The following is a 19,624-nucleotide window of genomic DNA, read 5'->3' as shown; positions in this document are numbered from 1 at the left end:
ATTTTTTAGTTTTATTTTAGACAAGGTGTCTCTATGTAGCCCTGGCTGTCCTGGAACTCACTCTGTAAATCAAGCTTGCCTCAAACTTAGAGCTCTGCCTGCCTCTGCCTCCCAAGCGTGGAGATCACAGGTGTGTGCCGCCACCACCACCCAGCTCAAATTTTCAAAAAGAAAAAATCAGTTAAGTATCAGACACTGCAGAGAAAATGTGATTTAAGTCAAATTCTGGAGAAGGGAATAGGATTGAAAAGAGACATACTTAATGTTTCTTGTTTTTAAAATGTTTATTACATTGTGAATTGTACATGTGTGCTCATGAGCCACAGAACTCATGTGACTAGGGGACAACTTGCAGGAGTTAGCTTTCTTCTTCTAAGTCAATCTGCCACGTAAGTCCTGGGGATTGAACTCAGGCTCTCAGGCTTAGTGGCAAGCATCCTTACCCACTGAGCCATCTCAGCAGCCCCATGTTTCTACTTTTTAAGATATTTAACCTGGGCTCCAGATGTAGGGTATAGGTTGGGAGCAGAGCACTTACTTAACATGTGCAAGCCTTGAGTTCAATTCCCAAGCATTGCAGTAACAGGAACAGAAGGAGGTGACCGCTGAGATGTTATAGTGCTCTGTGTTTACAGCAGTATAGGAAAGGATGTTAATTTAACAGGAACAGAAGGAGGTGACTGCCGAGATGTTATAGTGCTCAGTGTTTACAGCAGTATAGGAAAGGATGTTAATTTTCAGCCGTTCAGAGTTTATTTGTAAAGAAAAAACAATTTTACTTAACAAAACATCCAATTTTGATTTTCAAGGTAATAAAAAACCCACACAAACAAAAACAATGATACACATGCTTGCTATGCCAGATCATCTGGACCATGGCTCAGGTTAACCTCAAAAGATACTGATAAAAATGACATACATCCAGATTTCACAGGTGCTAGGAATATTAGATGGCATGTCTCATATGAATACAGAACACTTTCCCCTTTTCTTCTCAGTTACTGACTTCCCACACACTTCAATGGTCTAGAAGTTTCTGGATACCACCAAGCATTCTTAGTGCTATGGTGGCACCTATACCTCCAAGCCCTGATATGATATCCCTCCAATGATCCACTGAAGTGCACTTGAAGACACTGGGGACGCCAGTTTATCCGTCCTGGAAGGTGCACAGCTGGCCAAGAGCTCTCTCTCCATTTACTCCGTTTTCACTCCGGAACCTCCTTGGATTCAAGGGAGTGGCAGGGAGTCCAGGATGACTGCTGCCAGGCCACTATGGGTACTTCTCTGCCCCCTGGTGGTTGCATCAAGAACCCTAGCAAGCCCAATTCTGTGCACTGCACATATTGGCTGCTGGCTGTAGACCACTGTCTCTGGCCTCAGGACAGTTTGAGGTCTGAAATCTTCAGATAAATGCCCTCATGGACACTGGACATAGCAGCAACTGGGAAAGCTGGGGAAAAGCATGTCCTACCTTGTCTTGACCAGGCTACACTGACTTTTGAACATTAAAGAAAATGTTTCAGAGAGAGTAAAAAGTCAAACTTAGTTACAAAACCTGTTCTCTTGGTTTCTTCCTTCACTGACTCGCAACAGTGCTTGCTTTTTCTCTTAACATTGGCCCAAACAGTAGGAACACCAAAGGTGTGGGAGAGGGCAGGGGCATTTAAATTCATCAACAGTGTTTTTGTTACTAGAGTTGTCAGGCGAGAGCCTGGGGCTGGCAGCCCTAATAGATCTCGGTCTGTCTCAACAGACCAAACAGAAGCAGAAAGGTTTATTCAGTGTGCAACAAAGAGTCCTCAGCCTTCTCCTTCTCCCAGCATGACACCATTGGAGGAATCCCAATTTGTGGTAGATTGTCTCAGGACACTGATAACTGGGTGGGGTGTGTGTGTGTGCACACGCACACACGTGTGTGAGGGTGACACCCATGTTTAATTTCAGCACTCAGGAAGCAGAGGCAGGTGGATCTCTATGAGCTCCAGGCCATCCAAGGCTACATGGTGAGATTCTTGTCTCAAAAAAGGAGAAAAAAAAATAAGGGAGGGGTGGAGAGGTAGCCCATCAGTTAAGAGTGCTTGCTGTTCTTGCAGAGAACTCACATAGTGACTCACAATTGTCCATCACTTCAGTTCCAGAACACACAATTCAGAGATGTGTGTGAGCAAAACTCATAAAGTCTATAACACAAACACATGGGAAAAAGGTGATACAGAAGGAAGGTATCAAGTGTCTATATTTTCATTCCTGCCTGTATGATTCCATTTCTGCAGAGTCCTTGTCCAAAAGCACTCCTCAAGCTTCTGCCTTAGAGGTAAGAGAGTTCCTTTGGTGTAACTGAAGCCTTAGCTTATGGTTCTCCAGGTTAGAAGCCCAGGCTTGGCAAGATGGGACTGTGAAAATTTCCTAAGAATTTGTTCTAGCAGAAGGTGCTCATTCCATTCTTATAGACATGGCATGACAGAAGATTCTAGTGGTTCCCAAAGAACCTGACTGAGGGACTGAAGGTTAGCAGTTAAGGGCCAAGTTTAGCTTAGATTACCTCTCAGCCCTGCCTTCCAAAAGCTTCAATCCAGTACACTGAAAGATGGCACCTGGAACCTGCAGACCAGGCAAAGGGACTGCAACCAGCAGGGGGCAGCCTGAGTCCACAGCAAGACAATTCCTCTTGGAGAACACCAGCTCACACAGGTGAAAGACCCTCCTCCAGGAACATGAACTTGCCCCCAGGGCTTTACTTTCCAACCGGCTGTGTCATCCACTCCATGGTGCTTTGGGCTGAAAACCAGGACGGAGGAGTGCGAAGCTGTCTGCATTACTTTGGATTTGCTCAGGGATTCCAGAAACAAGTCCTCTAAATTTAGCACCTTGCTGGAAGTGGTGGTGCACATGGTAATCTCACGATTTGGGAGGCAGAGGCAGAAGGCTCAGAAGTTCCAACATATACATACCAAGTTCAAGACTAGTCTGGCTTTCATGAAGCTCTGTCTCAAAACAAAAAGAGAAAAGAAAAATGCAACACTTTATCACAGTGCCTGAATCAAAGTATTTGTTCAACACAAGAAACCGGAAGGAGAGTACACCAGAGGTTTCTGGAACCCTTGCCACTGGCTGGAATTCCTTTTAGTTCCTATAGCATCTTCTTGCATATACAGAACCCTTGGAAGTGACACAAAATGAAGTGACCTTTCTGAGGATAGAAGTGTGGCAGTGACATGGTACCTTCAACCTGTGTGACCACCAAGGCGCAATCCTGCGTCTAACCCACGGGCCTGCTTAGCTCCATCACCTAGATGCAGAAGGCTATGCTGGCTGTTCCTGAGGCCCATTCATGATCCTTTTTGCTCTTTACACAAGCAACTCAAGCTGATTAGAGAAAATGCCACATCACTCTTTATTGAACACTAGTGCCAGCACCATCCTCCTTCTCTCTAGTCACAGGGGCACATGGGCAAGGGGCTCTATTCCCTGGCCGGTAGACAGTGTAAGCCTGGCCCCGTGACTGTTCTCTTAGGGCCAGCATTCTCCTGGGTGCTCAGTGCTGCTGGTCACGGCTGCTCAAACTCCTGCTCACAGTAGCCTATACTGATGGGCTGGGCCTGGACCCCTCGCCTGTAAAAGGACACAAAAAATGCCGGTGAGTAATTCTGCCTTGGACCATAGCAAGACCTTCTGCACAATAACCACAGCTCTTCCCCATTTTAGTGAGTCTCAGAATATTACTGTACCCAAATCACTTGAAGTTCCTCTAAATGAAAAACCTTCCTTTTTCTATCCTGCAGGTCTCTACTCCCCAAAGCCCCCCAAACTAATTATGATAGAAAAGAGGTCAGGGCCTGAGGGGTGTCTGATGCTCTTGGCCCACTTGGATGTCCACTCCTACTTCTAACATTCTACAAGGACAGCAGTGGAGAAAGACTGAGTCCTTTGTCTCTGACTCAAGTACTAAGAACTGACCTTTAGGGACTTCCAAGCACATCTCCATTATTATTCAAATGAACATGCTTAGAGATAATAAAACATCAGAGTCACCCGGTGTCTGCAAGACTCAGCCCAGATTACCTCCTCTGCACTAGGCCGTGTTTTAGGTTATAAAGACCCAGTCAATGACTGAACCAAGGAAATGCCTGCTTACACATGCCCACAGTCAAAGGAGGTGAAGGCATGCATGAGAGCCCATCAAAGCTGACAGGTTCAATTCTTGCTTTCTGCTGACTTTGGGCAAAGTACTTAGGAGATATCTGTACCTCAAACGGGGACACAATTTCCCCACCTGCTGGACTGTGACACAAATTCAATGGGGTGGAGCCTGTCAAGAACAGTGCCTGGCACAGTAAGTTTCCCAAAGTTTCGGCTCTTATTCTTTTCTTCTCAATTTGGGTTCCTGAGCCTCAGATCTGCCCACAGCCTGCTTACCTCAGCAGCTCACAGCGGAAATGCGACAAACGGCTAAAGGCAAAGTCCATATCAGTTGTCAGGTTGCTGCTCCACAGTCTCTCGGCAATAGCACTGGCTCTCGGCCTATGGGAAGGAGTGCACAGCAGCTTGGGCCCCACACATCCTCCTTCCCAGAATAGCTCAAGGCAGAGAGACATGAATGACTCCTTGTTCAATGACAACAGCAAGGCAGAGGCTCTCACTCAGTTCCAAGGCTCAGCTCCACCCTCATTAGAACTATCCTCATTAGCATGCAGACAGTGATCCCAAGCTCCTCCTCTCTCAAAGACACAGGAAGCCTTAGAAGCATGGATGGTTGCGGAGCTACCTTAACTTGGTATACCCAACCACATCTGGGGAGGCTACTGAGGAAATGACCTCACTCTTCCAGAACTGGATCCCAAGCAAGTACCCCGTGTTCTTTATGGTAGGTATGAAGCTGAGACAGTGGCCGTTCTCCTGCACACCTAATGCTTACTGGAGGCACACAAAGGAGACAGGAGCCTCAGATGCAGAGAAGTAGCGTCTCAATGCCCTTCTGCTGGCAGGCTGAAGGGAGTGAGCCTGTGAGGTTCACAGAAGCCCAGCCCTCAAGCCTGACCTCTCTGCCCTCCTGGCCTCACCCCAAAATACTTACCAGAGCCTGGGGACCAGGTTTGTGCTGTCCACATACTCTCCCCACATACAGGCCTCCCCTCCAATAATTAGAGCCTTCTGTTCAGAGGTACCTGAGGGAAAACAACACAGGGACCACAGGCAGGGTGTGTGTAGGGGTGGGGTGTGTGTCACTTTCAACCATCCTTCCAGTGTGGCCTCCCCAGACAGGTCATTTCATTTCTTAAATCGCCATGTGTTGCCCTGCCTCTCTTAACTTCCACCCTGCATCTCAACCCAGACTTTATCAGCCAAGAGAGTACCCTGCTCTCACCATGAAATGCCAGGGGTTCCACTTTGTACATGTCCTTCCAGTCAGGGCCATATGTTACACGGTTCAGGTACCAGGGAGCAGAGAGCAGGGCCCGGAAGCCAGCCTTAGTGATCTGTTCCATCTCCTTCATGTACTCTACTGGTACCTCTTCCCGCCATACCTGTATGATTGTGTCTGGTCGAATCTGCCATGAAAGGTCAAAGGGCAGTCATGATAGGGACCTCAGAAGATTCTTGAGGTTCGTTCTTATGCAAGATACCTGGGCCAAGGGGAGTGTGCTTCTTGTTTCCTAAGCAGCGAAGGATGCTGCTCCTGTGACTCCAGTCACTCATCTCACACACACCCTGAGGTGTTCCTTCTGACAGAGCTCCCTGATGCTTCCCTCCCAGCCCACTGCAGCTTCCTCTTTATATGGAAGTAGTAATTACTTGGTGAGAGCTGAGGGGAAAAGCAGTGGGGCCTAAGAAGGAAAAAGTCGCCCTGCTCAAGATTCAGAGGATTCATGCCTATAAATTGCACATAAGGCCTCAGGAATCCCAAGCAGCCACAGTTAGGTAAGAGGTTCTGTCACACCCTCGCTCTTTTAGAGAGTCAGAGAGCAATGGCACCCAGTTCTCTGACCAGGAAAGCCTACTGCACAGCAGGATTGCTCCCTACAAAGGTCGGGGAGGGCCAGGGAGATGGAGACAGGGGCTCCTCTTCTCTGACCCTGGCTCACCTTTACTTTATTATCAAACACTTCCTGCCACACCACATAGCCCTTGTCATAATCAGAGACGATGTCCAGCAGCCTGGAGAGGAGAGGAACATCAGCAAAGTGTCACCTGGCCGTGTGTGCCAGCCCTCTAGGTGCCAAGCCAGGCAGGGCCTATCCCTGACTGGGCGTTCCCTTCTCTGGGTCTACCATCTGACCACTCCAAGCCTGAACGGAGAGGATAAGGGAACCTCTGGGGGCAGAGGCTGACCATCCCCCACAGAAGGTGACTCTTAATGCGCCCCACCCTCCTTCCTTCCTCACGTCTGGATGTAGAAGGACTCCAGCTGCTTGAAGTCAGTAAAGCCCTTTTTCTTCATGAAGGCCTGGATACTGGGGTTGGATCTCCTGAGTAGCAAAAGAAAAAAGGATGATTAGTTTTCATCATCCTGAAATCATGACAACTTAGAGATTAGGCACCTGGCAACTTCCCCTTCACCTAAAATATTGAAACCACTAGAGAGACAGCAGAAGTCCTCCAGTGAGGGTATGGCTACCCGAAGCTGCGATGAACCACGAACACAGGCTGAGACAAACTGTCAGGGAGAGCGCACCTTCCATCCACACCAAAACCCAAGGCTAAGCAGGAGCTGTAGCAGCTGGACATGGTTTCCCCCTCTGCTGTTCTAGCTGGACACAGAGCTGATGACCTGTGACCTGCTGCAGGTTCCTTGTCCTACAGTGTCTGTGTTGCTTCCATGTGCTTCTCGTTATGTTCCCAAAAGACAAGCTATTTTCTCAGACACAGCTCTGGAGCCAACTTCTCAGAAGCCCCTTGGCCTCTTTTGAGCTCTATAGATCTGAGAATTTGGATTTTATGAGTTAACATTAATTAGGTCTTATCACTTAATTAAATCTCAATTTTGTAATAAACTAATTTTTTAAGATTTAAGATTTTTTTCTTTATGTGTATGCATGTGTGCAGGGTCCCGCAGGGTCCCACAGGGTCCCGCAGAGGCCAGAAGAGGGCAGATCCCTTGGATCTAGTTACAGGCATTTGTGAGCTGCCTCCTGACAGATCAGTAAGTGCTCTGTAGCTTGTACTAGACTTATTTCACATCCCAGCCACAGTTTCCCCTCCTTCTTCTCCTCTCAGTCCTCCCTACCCCCACGCCTCCTCTGCCCCCCCTCCCCCAAATCCACTTCTCCATTTCCGTTTAGGAAAGGGTAGGTCTCCCATGAGTATCAACAAAACATGGCATATCAAGTTGCAGTAAGACTAAGTCCCTCCCCTTATCTGTGCTAGACTTTTTAATTATTTATTTTATATGTATAGGAATACTCTATCTGCATACATGACTTTATGCCAGAAGAAGGCATCAGATTCCACTAAAGATGGTGGTGAGCCACCATGTGGTTGCTGGGAATTGAATTCAAGACCTCAGGAAGAACAGCCAGAGCCCTTAGCCGCTGAGCCATCTCTCCAGGCCCTGTACTAGACTCTTGATTGTCTAATTTTAATTTTAAGCTTTGTAAGTAGAAATTATTTTTCTTTAGCCCCATTTTTCCAAGACAGTTATGGGTTCAGAATGAGTATATCCATAAATATCTCAGGGATGTGAGAAAGTTGGAAGGGTTCACACTAACAGCCTTGGTAGTCACACAGGGCCTCTCTGGGCTGAGATATGGCTCTCTCAGTAGATACTCCCTAAGTAGTGGCAGTAGGACCATATGCTGCCCTATATTCTCTGAGTAACCCACCCTCAGGCTGGTGCACGAAGTCCAAAAGGCTCCTACCAGCAGGTGAAGTCTACTTCATCTCCTCCCAGGTGAAGATAAAAGTCCGGGAAGACAGAGCTGATCTCCAAGAAGAATGTGCTCATGAAGTCATAAGTACTGTTGAGACTGGGGTTCACGGGTCCAAAGGTGCCAGAGGGATGGGATCCAGAGTAGCAAGGAGTTAATAACCCAGGGACACCTAAGTTAACAGAGAACCCACACAAGTGTTATAAATACACAGACTCCCATGTATACTGCTCCTACACATGAGGCCCTTAGGTTATAGAGAAGATGTCTGTGTTCATCCACACATGTAGCACCCAGCACTCACAGTAACAACCCGTTTAGTCACGATCAAATAAATCCAAATCTACCTGCCATCAGAGATGGAGGTGGGGTTATAGGCACATAACTACTCATGTGTACTTCTGACCAGATACATGTCTTCCAGCATAAATCACCAGGTCCTCAAGGTTGCTATTCTCCAGTGGCTTTTCAGCAACAAAGCAAGAGAAATGGCTCACTGCACACATTGACAATCTCTCCTCTTAGCTCCTGCTACTTGTCTACAGCCCATGTGTACTGGGGACTTCTTCAAGGGTCTTTATCATAAGCTCCACATTTCCTGACGGGTGTCTCTGGGCTGGGAGGTTTTCTGCTTCTGGCTGCGGCCAGGTAGCAGCCTTTTTCAATCTTCCTGAGAGTACAAAGTAATGGTGATCTCTAGAGGCCAGCCCCAACTTCTTTGTTTTTGTTTTTTGTTCTTTTAAATTGAGGCAAGGTTTTTCTGTGTAGTCCTGGCATGCACTCTGTAGACCAGGCTGGATTCAAATTCAGGGATCCACCTGCCTCTGCCTCCTGAGTGCTGGGATAAAAGTTGTGCCTCCCCACCCCCTAAATTCTTTCATACAGATATTCCACCCTGGGGATCAAACTCCTCAGTATCTACTCTAAGGTACAAGAAACTCACAACAGCGATGAGTATGAACTCTACAGCATGGACGGGCTCACTGTGAGCCTTGTCAGTTTGGTTGCTCACCTTCCTGGACTTAGGGGGAGCTGGGAGGACCTTGGACTTAACATAGTGAAGGGAACCCTGATGGCTCTTTGGCTTGGAGAGGGGCGGATTGGGGGTATGGGTGGAAGGGAGGGGAGGGAAGGGGGAGGAGGAGGGGAGGAGATGGAAATTTTTAATAAAAAAAAAATAGATTCAAAAAAAAAAAAAAGAAACTCACAACAGTGTCTGGGAAACATCTTCCCCTTTGTTGAGGGGGTAGAAGCCTGGGTATACTTATTAGCCTCAGGCTGGATTTGTGAGCTTCCAAGGGTTGGGTTTACAGCTATGTACCAAAATGCCTAGCCTCCTCTCTCTCTCTGATTCATTTGTTTTATGTGTATGGGTGTTTTGTCTGTAAATGTATCTGCACACCAGATCCCATAGAACTACTGTTACAGATTTTTATTAGCTGCCACATGGGTGCTGGGAATTGAACCCAGGACTTCTGGAAGAACAACCAGCTCTTTTACCTGGTAAGACATGATCTCTCCAGCCCCATTTGCCCATAATTTAATAGTAAAAGTGTTCTCCTCTGCACAAATTAAATATTTCCCAGGAGCTGCCACAGACAGGAAGACTGGGGCACCCTGGGAACAGCATGGGTAGCAGGGGCTAGGATGAAGACTGTACCCCTAGACTCAGTCAAGTCATCTGCTTGCTTGGCAGCGGGAAAGAACTTCCTCTAAGCAGTTGATGGAGAACAGATTCCCCAGGGCCAAGGCAGGATATGTGACATATAAGAGCCAACACTCTGGAACCCTCTCTGGGCAGACCCATCCAATTGCAGCATTATTCTTACCTGGCCCCCAGGACAAAGTGTGACCAGGAGTGTCAAATTCTGCCAGCACACGAATACCCCGAAGCCGTGCATATTCAATGACCTCCTTCACATCCTGTGATGTATAGATGTGGGTGACAGGGTTGTAGGACCCCTGAAAGACAGAAGAAACCCTTCGGATTCTCATTCCCTGTGAACACTCGTCTACAGCCCATGTGTACTGGGGACTTCTTCAAGGGTCTTTATCATAATTTCCCCCAAATTAACACATCTGCTGCTCTCTTTTGAAGTGTGTGCAAATGTGGAAGTGGAAGACCCAGGTAAGCATTAGGTGTGTCCCATATGACTTCTTATTTTCTGAGATGGGGACTGTGGTGGTTTGAATAAGAATGGCCAACATAGGGTCATAGATTGAATGTGTGGTCACCAGGGAGTGGCATTATTAGGTGTGGCCTTGGAGGAAGTGTGTCACTTGAGGTGGGCTTTGAGGTTTCGGAAGCTTAAACCGGGCCCAGCGGCTCCCACTCTTCTGCCTGTGGATCCCGATGTAGAACTCTCAAGTTACTTCTCCAGCACCATGTCTGCTGCATGTGCCACGCTTCCCATCATGACGACAATAGAATAAACCTCTAAACTGTAAGCAAGCCCCAATTAAATACTTTTCTTTATAAGAGTTGCCATGGTTGCTGGGTGATGGTAGAATATACCTTTTTAATCACAGCACTCAAGAGGCAGAAGCAGTTGGATCTGTGAGTTCAGGGCCAAACTGGTCTACACAGCTAGTTCCAGGACAGTCAGGGCAACATAGAGAAACCCTTTCTGGAGAATGCTGTGGTAATGGTATCTCTTCACAACAACAGAACAATGACTAAGACAGGGTCACTCACTGAACCCAAAACTCACCAGTAAGCTCCAGGGATCCACCTATTTTGACTTCCCCCCTTCCCATTCTCTACTCTCACCCATGGCTGGGGATCTGAATTCAGGTCCTCATGTTGCTCAGCAGACACTTTACTGACTTACCTATCTCCCCAGTGCCACATCTACTGTTTCATCTGAGCATTATAAGGCCAATGAGATAAACAGCAAAGAATGATGTCCATTTAATAGAATGTATGTAAATAACACATCAAAACCCAAACCAGGAGGTATTATCTCCTGATGGTTCCAAAACAAATTAATGTGTGAACTTGAGTCCTTGGGTCCTGACTCTGAAGCATCCTTTGCTTGGGGATGAGAAGCACCGCTCTTGAGAATCTGGAAGCTGTTCAGTAGAGCAAATCCTACCTTTCTGGTGAGCACCGGGAAAGTGAAGCTCTCATACGGGAAGGAAGAGTCGTCTACCAGGTGCCAGTGGAACACGTTGAATTTATTGTATGCCATGACGTCCTGGAGGTTGGAGCACAGAGTGAGCCCTGCACTGGCAGACTGCTCTACACATAATAGCAAACTCAACCTTCCTTAAGCTCCAGGGACTTACTCATAGGGACTCTAAGTCAGATCTTCCTGTAGGGGAGCAGGTTAGAGCCCACTGACATCTCCTCTCTCCCAGATGAATTCTGGCCACACTGTGAGAAGAGTTGCAGCCGCTGCAGAACCCTCTTGTCTTTCAAAAATCCCCATATATCTCAGAGCAACACGTCCCCCTGCCATCTCTGTGATCTGACTGGAGGCCTGCTGGGAACTCAGCAGCCACATCACTTAACTCCCAGAAGCCAAGGCTAACATATATGTAGCTCCCTTGGTCCCAAAGGGACAAAGAAAAAGGCAGTCAGCCAGGCGGTGGTCATGCATGCCTTTAATCCCAGCACTCTGTAGGCAGAGGCAGGAGGATCTCTGTGAGCCTGGTCTACAAGAGCTAGTTCCAGGACAGGCTCCAAAGCTACAGAGAAACCCTGTCTCGAAAAACCAAAAAAAAAAAAAAAAAAAAAAAAAAAAAGAGCTAGCTAGTTCCAGGGCAGGTAACGAGAGAGAGAGAGAGAGAGAGAGAGAGAGAGAGAGAGAGAGAGAGAGAGAGAGAGAGAGAGAGAGAGAGAGAGAGAGAGAGAGAGAGAGAGAGGGAAAAAAGGCAGCCACATGAGCTGCCTGCCCAGCAAATCCAGGAGCATTAGGAACTTCCACCGCAAAAGTTTTAGTATAAACTTTCCTATAATAGTGACTTGATTAAACTGCAGTCAGCTTTTCCTAGCAAGAGAAACCAACCTCCAAAACAGTAAAAGCAGCACTGTAACCAAACCACTCTCATCCTGGAGCATGCAGTCTTTTGCACTTTCCCCAGGGGCTCATACAGTCATACATAGACACCTCCCACCCTGTGCTAAGATTTTATTTATAGGAGCGTTGTAGCTGTATGTACACCTTTATGACAGAAGAGGGCATCAGATTCCACTATAAATGGTTGTGAGCCACTGTGATTGCTTGCAATCCAACTCATGACATCTGAAAGAGCAGCCAGTACTTTTAACTGCTGAGTCATCTTTCCAGTCCTAGACATCGTCTCTTTTATTTAGGAATATGACATATATTATCCCTTGCCCCATTACCTCAGAACCAATACTTGAAATGAAGAAGGCCTTAAGGCCTGGTTACCAGTGTGTCCAAGATGCTAGACAACGGCAGATAATGGCGAGATGTATCCAGCAGTAAGCCCCGGTGAGGAAAGCGGGGAAAATCTTTAACTTTCGTCTTGTTGATAAAGAACTGCATGGATCAAACATTAAATGCTTCAGGATTCAAAGGGAGTTTATCACGGTGACAGAAGAATTAGAGGAACTCTCCCAAGATCCCCAAAATCAATGTGTGAATGTTCTCCAAACTATCCTGTCCTTCCCACCAACCTCCCTGCATCAAAACCCACAAGTAACTGTCCCATGCCAACTAAACACAAGCATTCCATGAACTACTCGGTCTACATACTGGATCTTCCTGAAGCTAGCAAGTTTATTTTTTTCAAAGCAATGTGGCATCAAGATAATTACTAAATGACCCAAGGGACCCACATTAGTGTATCTCTACACAGACCAGTTCTATCAACCCTTATCTCTTCCAATACTCCCACTGGGGCAATCTGGAGCCATCAAGACTCTATCTAAAGCAAGACATGATAGATTTTGGAGGAAATCCCAATGCCCTCTTGGAAAATCCATACTCACTGTTCCCTCAGCTGATTTCCAAACGAGCTGACTGAAAGTCTCCAGACCTGTGAAGAAGGGGAGAGGCAAAATTAAGACCCAGGGAGTAAAAGCGATGCATCCACTTAGAAAAGGGGACCCAGTATGCTGCACTTCACATCTCCCAGTGGACTGTGAAGAAAGAATCACAACACCGAATTCCAAGGAAGTTGTATCTGTAACTGGGCCTCCTCTGTATCTGAGGGGAGACCCAGCTGCTGGAGGCTGAGGCATGGTAGACGCAACTGCAGCAGGCTTGGAGTCTGCAAGGCCCAAGCCCAGGTACACTGAGTTCAGAATATTCCATGTTCTCAACGGTCCTACTTCTGGAAACTCAATAGAGGTTCCACAAAAAATGTCCCCAGATTTCAAAATAGAAGGCTCCACAAGACCTTAGTGTTTAGGCAGAACCTGGCTTGAAGCACATTACTGTGTATTGTTTGGGCCTCTCCCCACTTGGAGTGGGAGCTCAAATGCTTTATACCTGAAGCCTTGCACCTTTTGTGCAAGAAAGCAGAGGACAGAGTGGGGCTGTGTTTTTTCTCCAAAGAATACAGGTCAAGCATTGGAATGACAAAAACTCGAGTGTGTTTGCCTTGGCCCCCAAGAGCTGGTATTACAGGCATGAGCCACCACACCTAGTTTTTTTTTCTTTTTCAAGACAGAGTTTCTCTGTAGCTTTGGGGTGGCAGAGGCAGGCAGATCTCTGCGAGTTCCAGAACAGTTTCCAAAGCTACAGTGAAACCCTGTCTCAAAAAATCAAAACAAACAAACAAACATGTGTGCCACCAATGCCTGGCACCTCTTTTGTCCTCTCTCTTAAAGAGATGGCTGGTCTACCTCAATTGCCCAGAATGACCTTGAACTCCTGGGCTCAAGCAATCTTCCTGCTTTAGTTTCCTCAATAAGTTGGGACTATCAGCATGCACTTCCAGCAGGCCTGGGTTAGCTTTACTTTTTCTCTGCAATCACGTACTGAGTGAGGACAGTGTCTGTGGCAGGGTCCTATCTCCTGTTGCCATATGTGCTGCTACGCTCTACCAAGTGTAAAGTTATGCACAGCTGCAAACTGAGGAAATACTCCAACCGCCCTCTTTTTTTCCTACATAGGTATTCACTGTCACCTCCTACTCCACCTGCTTACCTCGGAGTGCACCCCAGACAGTCTCAGAGGCAAGTAAACACTGGTCATCATTTATGGTTAGGGTGTCTGAAATGACAAAAGTGAGACTAGATCAGGTATTCTATTTTAATCTCTGAACAAGCAAGCAAGCGAACAGGACTGAGGATAGGTAAAATGCCTGCAATCACAAGGAATCTGAGTTTGGGTTTTCAGCACTCCTGTAAGAGCCAGACTCTGTGGCACATGTAACCGATGTGCTGGGGATGGGACAAGCAGATCCCAGGAGCTCACTAGCCAGCCAGTTTAGTGACATGACGAGCTCCAACCTCACGAGAGACACTTTTAAGAAACATTAGGTGGACAGTAACTGAGGAAGACACCCGATACTAAGGTACAGCTTTCATTTGCACATACACAAGTATACACATACCCACAAGAACACACTGCACACAATCGTATGAACAAACATACATATTTCACACATACAAATGAATAAATCAGTCATCAACACCACCACCCAGCAGGGTAGAAACCACACTGGTTCTGCAGGCCTGGCAGATGATACATGTGGTTTAAGCTAGGCAGGGTCCTGCAAAACTCCACCCAGCTTGCAGGTTAGTTTCCCCACCAGATCTATGAGATCCTTCCTATCAGCTTTTAGCTGAAAAGTATGACGTTGACTTAAGTAGAGGGAGCTGGAAGGCCTGCAGAGTCCAGTCCAGGGTGCAACACTGACAGCCCTCTGCAGCCATCTTGCACAGTCCAGGGTGCAACACTGACAGCCCTCTGCAGCCATCTTGCACAGTCCAGGGTGCAACACTGACAGCCCTCTGCAGCCATCTTGCATTGCCTTTTCCTCCAGGCCTCGGCCAGTTCACTCAAGAATCTGAGGGATTCCAGGACCGAGATGTTCACACTGGAGACTTCTAAGTCCCAAATCCAGTGCTCAGGGAAGTGAATCTCAGGACTAAGGATTTGGCTTCACTGTAGTATAAATGACCCCAAATTTCCTCCCCCAGTATAAGATGTCCTGGGGGGGGGAGCAAAGTGTCCATATTTTCTCCTACCCACTTTTTTTCTCTTTTTCGAGACAGGGTTTCTTTATGTAGCCCTGGCTGTCCTGGTACTCTCTTTGTAGACCTGGCCTGCCTCTGTCTCCCAAGTGCTAGGATTAAAGGTGTGTGCCACCATGCCTGGATATGTGTCCACATTTCTTCATCAGTCCCCTGCTCAGTCCAGAAGGCAAAGAACACACCCCTGGGACTCAGTGAAGAGTCTGTGTGACATTTTCTGTGTCTGCTCTTGACACTTGCTGAGCCCCAGTCCCTAATCAGCAGCAGCTTAGCCCAGGAAAGCCAGAAAGAGTCCCAGACAAGGGCTGGAGAGATAGCTCAGAGGTTAAGAGAACTGACTGCTCTTCCAGAGGTCCTGAGTTCAATTCCCAGCAACCACATGATGGCTCACACCCATCTATAATGAGATCTGGTGCCCAGAACACTAATACATAATAAATAAATTTAAAGAGTCCCAGACAAGAGCTTGCTTTGAGGACAAGGAGCATGTGTGGTACTTACAGTTTTCAACCGACTCCAAGTTAGGAAACTCGTTACATTCAGCTGTGACGACGGAGACAACCAGAACGTTCTTCCCCAAAGTCTGTTGTTTTTCTGTGAAGACATAATGCTCAGTGCTGACCTGCCCCAGCAGCAGCAGGGTAACTCACAGCTCTCCACACAGGTCCCTAGCGCTCGCCCCTCTGAAAGGGAAAGGAGGACAGAGCGTTTACCATTGGCACTGGCCCTGCCTGGTCATGTTTAGCCTTCAGTCTGCTTGTGTTCCCACTTCCCCCAGCAGCCTGCTCTGACCCTGTCTAAAGAAGCTGGCAGCTATCCCTAACCAGGACTCTGCATTTCTAGCTACTTGTATTGCCCCAAGCATGATTCCAAGATCCCAACAACGGCTTCTCATGAGACACAGCTTGAGAACACCTGGGTGTGCAGCACCCGCTGAGTGGCAGACTCCGAGACTGCTGGAAGGCTGTGACGCACATCAGCTGTCACAGGACTCAATGATAGTTTTGCTCCTCTCCAATCATTTTTCCATGATTAATTTATTTGTCTGTTTTGAAACAGAATCTTGCTATGTAGCCCTAGCTGGTTCTGAACTTGCTACACGTAGACAAGGCTGGTCCCAAACTAGTGGCAATCCTCTTGCCTCTGCCTCCTGAGGGTGCGGGTTTTAGTTATGAATTATAGCTATAAAGCTCCCATACCTAAGGTCCATACCCAGATTTGTTTTTCATGAAAGGGAGGTCAACTCTTTGCTGTGTATTCTTACCTCACTGTAGACTAGCACACTGTATGTAGTGCTGCTCTTCAAAGCTCCGGGTAAAGGCATTCCCATTTGTTAAAGCCCACGAGGTGAGGGACAGGTGGGACTGGAGACGGGAGGACCCATGAGAGTGGGTCTCACATGAAGAAACTATGCCCTCCGTGAAAGCTAGTGGCCACCAGCCCATCCGGCTTCCTTCCACTCTTTTCCCTTTTGCTCATAAAGGCAAAAGCCATCCTGCGTTAGTCAACATACTCTGTAATGATGCCCTACAGGCCCAAGGCCATGCAGATAAAAATGCCAAAGCCAAAATACCATGCATTTCTCTCCATTTTCCAACCTTCTCTGTGAATTTCAGGGTGACCTGATTTTTTTTGTTGTTGTTTTATTTTCTGAGACAGGTTATTGATTGATCTCAAACTCACAGTAACCCTCCTGCCTCAGTCTTGAGTGCTAGGATTTCAGGTATGCACATCTACCCAGCATGCAAATGTTCTGATCTTATTGCCTTCAATGGGATCGAATAAACTCTCTCTGCTCTTTCCTGGAGCTATATATATGCCGCTGACCCTACAACACTGAGACTCCCTACAAACTCAAAGTCAGGGATAGGCTGGCTTGGCAGAAGGCAGAGAGAGTCTTTAGAACCAGAGTACAACACCAAATGTTATCCATCTCCAAGCAGAAGGGACCCAAGTGCCAAACACAAACCATGTGAAGAAAGCCAGACACAGGATGCTAGGCCCTACCTCTATGTCTACATCTGTTTACAGGATGCCAAGCAGCCAGTCAGTAAAGGAGTCCTCCCATCACACCCCAACAAGAGCCAAATGGATCTGTCACCTCACACTAAGTATCCCGTATCCCCACCCCGCTAATTCCTACTAAAACCCCTACGGAAAGGAATTTGACTCAGATTTATCATTGCAGCTCCATCCTTCAGAGTCCGTAGTGTCTTTCTACACTTTATAAGCAAAGGAGCTTAGCTCTCCCAACACATATCCACAAATCCCAAGCTGGAGTCAGGCGAAGAAAGCTGAGGAGTACAGTGCTCTGTGAACCACACCTCATCTCCCGCCGCCAGCCACTCTCACCCTCTCACATTCCCTGGCGGAGTGTGACTTCAGAGGCTCCTCTGACTGTGTGCTGACAATCACCCCAAGGCAGGGAAAGTCCCTATCATCCTCTCGGCCCTCAGTGTGCCCACATTTCATTACCACAGCCACTGCCCTGATGGCAAAAGGAGGCGGGCTGCAAACACCAGACTTGCTGAGCCACCATCTGGAAGGCAGGAAAGTTCCCATTTTTTGTTAAATGTCATTTTCCTCTTTCTAAACACACACACACACATTTGCTGTCTATAATCTGGGCAAGGGGACTGTGTCACTGATGCCTTTAAAGACCCGAAGAACAGGAAAGCACTTTTGCCCCCAGAACAATGTCTCTCAGATAAGGGCTCCTTCAGTTATGAACTGCTCTGCGCCTGCCTCCAATCTTGTGGAGATGAATCCTAGCACTCCCAAGACTGCCTAGCTTTGGGATGATAAAGAAGTCCCTTCAGAGGCCTGGGTTAAACAAGCTCCCAGAGGGAAGGTCTGGGGGAGGTGGCAGAACAGGAGGGACACTGGGTCATTGGAAAGGATGTAAACAGTGTGTTGGCACTGTTTTCCGCCTCCATGTGGCCGCTGTGCCAGGCTCTGGAGAGAGCAGGAAGCAGGCAGGAGCCAGTCCAGCCACCTCCACACTCATCAACACTCCTGCCCTGAGAACTGAGGAGTGGAGGCCGGGCATGGCAAAGAGCCTGCTCAGCTAGCAAACACCTGGGCATGTTTGCATGCGATCAGCTGGGAGAACAGGAAGCTGTAAAGTCTCAGGTGCCCAGTGGTATGGTGCTTAAGTTGAGGGCTGGGAAAGCTGGTTCTGCTACCACCAAGCTGAACAGGTCGTGGGCTTCCACTTCCCTGTAAACAATGGCAGGGTGGGACCACATTCCTATTACCAGTACCTCGCGACTCCAAAAGGGAAAGCTCTCCAGGGTCCTACTGCACACGCCCTCTACTGCCTACCTCGCTCAGCACCCTCATTTCATCAGTTTAAATGAAGTGTTCTCTTCATTGGGTTACAGAAGCTTGTATGCTTTTCTAACTAAAGACGTAATTGGAAAATTAAAGCAGTCCAAAGGCATCTAAGGGTTAAATTATAAACGTCGTTTTCATCCTTCCTCATCCTCTCACTGCCAAGCTTCCACTTCTGCAATACCTTGATAACACCACACTGCCTCTTCACCACAGACATGGAGTTCTGAGAGCAGGGCCCATTACAGAAGGCCCACAGACCAAGTTTCTCTGGACTCTACCACACAGCTCCTCCGTTTCCTGTCAGTATGTCCTCTCCCATCCCGACTTCCTTCCTTGCTGGCCAGATATGCAGGTATAACCTCAACAATACTCTCAATAGCTTGTCTATCACACCCAACAAGCAAAATCTTTAATCCTGATCAGTTTAACATCTGCCAGCTGTGCCTCAACCCTGTGCCTCCTGCACCTGTCTCCTGGGGCCTGTGAGAGAGACAGAAAACAGGACTGTGTAGATGACTCAATGCTGAAGTCCTTGATGCACAAGAATGAGGAACTGAGTTCGAATCCCCAGCCTGCACCAAAAAAGCCAGAGGTAACAGTGCACACCTACAATCAAAGGCCTGGGAGGCAAAGACAGGAGAATCCTGGAGGCATGCTGCCTAGCCAGTCTAGTCCAATCAGTGAGTTCTAGAGTTAATGAGACTCTGTACAAAAAATAGGAGAGGGACTGTGGAAAACACCAGACATGAACTTCTGGCCCCTACAGCACACAAATGGACAGGTGCACACACATACATAGACCATATATACAACCCCCCCCATCCAAGAAAGTTGTCTTCTGTGTACACTACTGCCCCCTTCTATTCTCTGTGGCATCCATTTCAAGGTTGTGCCACCTTCATCAAGTCTAACCTGGTCCCACCTCCCTACTTTCAACAGACTGAGAACTCCCACACACTTTACCTTCCCTTCCCACCCACCCAGCACACCTGCAACACTGCACCTGTCCTTCCCTTCCTCTCCCTCACAGCATACCTGCAACACTGCACCTGTCTTTCCCTTCCTCTCTCCCTCACAGCACACCTGCAACACTGCACCTGTCCTTCCTTACCTTCCTCCCACCTCACAGCACACCTGCAACACTGCACCTGTCCTTCCTTACCTTCCTCCCACCTCACAGCACACCTGCAACACTGCACCTGTCCTTCCTTACCTTCCTCCCACCTCACAGCACACCTGCAACACT

At 47.7% G+C, this 19,624-nt stretch overlaps 1 protein-coding gene across 1 annotated transcript in view; it reads right to left on the bottom strand.

Annotated features, from left to right (window-relative positions):
• Positions 1-3,373: 3,373 nt before the first annotated feature.
• The window catches only part of Hexa (hexosaminidase subunit alpha), a 32,008-nt gene continuing 15,757 nt past the window's right edge, over positions 3,374-19,624 (bottom strand). Inside the window, exons 2-14 of the mRNA XM_038323868.1 lie at positions 15,544-15,636; positions 13,991-14,056; positions 12,829-12,875; positions 12,266-12,376; positions 10,964-11,065; positions 9,698-9,830; positions 7,860-8,040; positions 6,387-6,470; positions 6,087-6,159; positions 5,369-5,552; positions 5,078-5,168; positions 4,420-4,524; positions 3,374-3,615 (exon numbers count right to left, since the gene is read on the bottom strand). Coding sequence (XP_038179796.1) covers positions 3,552-3,615; positions 4,420-4,524; positions 5,078-5,168; positions 5,369-5,552; positions 6,087-6,159; positions 6,387-6,470; positions 7,860-8,040; positions 9,698-9,830; positions 10,964-11,065; positions 12,266-12,376; positions 12,829-12,875; positions 13,991-14,056; positions 15,544-15,636 — 1,334 coding nt within the window. The 3' untranslated portion in view covers positions 3,374-3,551. The remainder of the gene's footprint in view (positions 3,616-4,419; positions 4,525-5,077; positions 5,169-5,368; positions 5,553-6,086; positions 6,160-6,386; positions 6,471-7,859; positions 8,041-9,697; positions 9,831-10,963; positions 11,066-12,265; positions 12,377-12,828; positions 12,876-13,990; positions 14,057-15,543; positions 15,637-19,624) is intronic.

This window comes from Arvicola amphibius, chromosome 3 (genome assembly GCF_903992535.2).
Source record: "Arvicola amphibius chromosome 3, mArvAmp1.2, whole genome shotgun sequence".
Classification (NCBI taxonomy): domain Eukaryota; kingdom Metazoa; phylum Chordata; class Mammalia; order Rodentia; family Cricetidae; genus Arvicola; species Arvicola amphibius.
This window is presented reverse-complemented; position numbering and strand designations above follow the sequence as displayed.